The sequence below is a fragment of the Mugil cephalus genome, chromosome 9 (genome assembly GCF_022458985.1).
Source record: "Mugil cephalus isolate CIBA_MC_2020 chromosome 9, CIBA_Mcephalus_1.1, whole genome shotgun sequence".
Classification (NCBI taxonomy): domain Eukaryota; kingdom Metazoa; phylum Chordata; class Actinopteri; order Mugiliformes; family Mugilidae; genus Mugil; species Mugil cephalus.
Window position 1 is genome coordinate 25895342 of NC_061778.1, and position 2538 is coordinate 25897879.

Here is a 2538-nt window from a genome sequence, read left to right on the forward strand (position 1 = left end):
TAAGTACATTTACACATATCACTCATTTAGGATGAAGAGGATGAGGAAACTGTGTCTGCTGCCTTAACAGAGGGGGGTCCAGAAAGGACTATAGAGGTAACATCTTCATATGTTACTGATAGTTCTCTATCTTTATTTGACTGCTGTGGTGGTGGTGGTGGTGATGATGGTGACTTAAACTCTAAAGTGATTATTGCATATGGTGTCTCTGACTGCTCTGCCGTCTCTGGTAGGTGGTAGGTGGATGGGTCCATCATCAGCATCTTCAATTTTTGGCGCTCTCCTCTAATAGTGAAGTGAATTATGAAGAACACATGCCACAATTATATCACAGGCCCTCTCAGGGGTCGCCCTCTCAGGGGTCACCCTGAGGTGACATAGGCACTGGAAACGGGCTTTCACCAGGCCTATGATCATCTCCACCCAGGCTTTTGTCCTGCAGTGAGCCCAGTTGAAGTTCTGTTGGGGGCCTAGTTCAAGGGTAAGAGGTCAGCAGCCTACGATGGCATGGGTAACCGCTGTCACCCAGCAGAAGGCCATCAAACTCTCCTGTAATGTATAGTGAATACATCAGTATATTAAAGGAAAGAGACAAGTGAATTATATTCTGCAAATCTTTAGGCTGCTTACCATGCTGCAGTCTGTTGCTTAGGTTAGACTCGTGATAAATCCTTGAGTCATGAACAGACCCAGGCCACTTGGCCTCCACATTCGAAATGATGTATGCAGAATCACATATGATCTTGAGCAGAGAATGACAGATGTTGGAACTATGATGCAGTCTTTAACATTTTTGAAACAGTAGTATATCTACATGTACCTGCACATTTATGCTGTGAATGGACTTCCTATTCACATTATCAGCTTCATTATGTGAGGGAGCCGTGATGAGGATGTTGGTGCCATCTATGCAGCCAATCACACTGGGAAATCCTAAAAGATATGAAAATGACTAATCCCAGTCTGAGGTTGCAGCACAATGTCATTAACAGAATATAATTTAAAATTTAACAGATCCCTACACCATGCACCTGCAGTCCTGTGGAACTCCTCCTTGATGGCTCTGACAGGTTTATGTCCAGGGAAAACGACAAACATGTGTAAAAGCCGTTTCAGGGCGAGGCACACTTTTCTGACTGCCCTGCATACTGTGGCCTTGACATTATACAAAAAACTTCCATTTGCAAAGAAACACAGTGCAACACACAATATCTGCTGGCATGTGAGAGCATGACTACGGTTGGTAATGTTGCAAATGTAAGAACGGATTAGGTTGTATATGTAAATGATGGACTATGATGTGGAACGGTACCGCTCAAAAAGATAATTGTCTGGAAATGCTAAAACATCAGCCAATATTTAATTCTCTGCGCAGTAATGCTGTACTTTCATCCACAGGATCGTTGTCAAAAGGACACGCCATGTCGCCCCCTACTGTGCCTAATGGACTTCTGATATAGCCTACTGTCTTTTGTTATGATTTTTGACAGATGGTAGAACAAGGCTACGCCAAAACTCGCCTGCTGACTGAATGAATGAAAGAGGAAATCAAATGGCGTGTGTAGCTGAAAGAAGGCGGAGACAGAGAGAAACTCGAGATTCATTGAGAAAAACCTGGTCCTGACCAGGTTAGGTTCATAGAGTCTGTTACTACGGTAACTGACCGAGAGCTTAAGTTACCCCCCCCCCCTCTGAAACAGGCTAGAGTTACCCCACTTTCTCCCCACGTTTGAGTTACCTCCCTTTGTGAAACGGAAAACTCAGAGTTTCCCCCATTTCAGGGTTATTAAACTCAGAGTTTTCACTGAACCTGCTTTGTGAAACGGACCCCTGGAGCCAAATACTTGTCTGTACAGAGTGACAACAATAAAGCAATGTGTTTTCAAGATGCACTGACCTGCCTCTTTCTAAGGGTGATACATTATTCAGAAAAAAATCAACTCTGTAGGATATAGATAGGATTGTTAGTGGGTGGCTATTAATTAGCTTGACAGTTCATCTCAGACTGACAGAACAGCAACAGCAGTCTCCTGAAGAGACCAGCTTCAAGCTGCTAGTTTAAAAAACAAGGTCATGGGAAAGTCTGCCAAGGGTATGATAGGTGGTGTGTTTTATTGTAAAGACTTAAAGTGGACCTGGATAACATTGAGTTAGTATGTAGAATGTACCAATGGTTATTGGTATTTTAACTCAAAGTCCTTGGCAGAGATATCTGCAGATGCAAAGCCATAGAGAATACCGATATTCACATATACACATTGACAACAACATGGAAAGCCACAGAGAAAGCCACATGTTCAGTTTCTGAATAAACTGTGCCTGCAATAATGATAAACTGCGCAGATTCACAAACTCCTATGTGGTTCCAAGCACATGCAATGACATGAGCCGAAAAAGTAAGAAGTAAGAGAGCATAAGGTGGTGTTCGACCTTGGCAATGGTCCAGACTGAGTTCATGCATGTCGACTTAAGGCTTTCAATGTGCAGTGATATATCACACCCTTGAGGAAAGTGCTATAGCAGCATGGCGGTGGAGGC

General features: G+C 43.3%; 1 protein-coding gene across 1 annotated transcript; it reads right to left on the reverse strand.

The window, feature by feature from the left end:
* Positions 1–475: 475 nt before the first annotated feature.
* LOC125013878 (putative nuclease HARBI1) lies at positions 476–1423 on the reverse strand. Its single transcript, XM_047594805.1, is given in 5 exon segments — positions 476–549; positions 631–742; positions 821–933; positions 1032–1340; positions 1387–1423. Coding segments are annotated over 5 exon segments (645 nt in total).
* Between the last annotated feature and the right edge of the window lie 1115 nt (positions 1424–2538).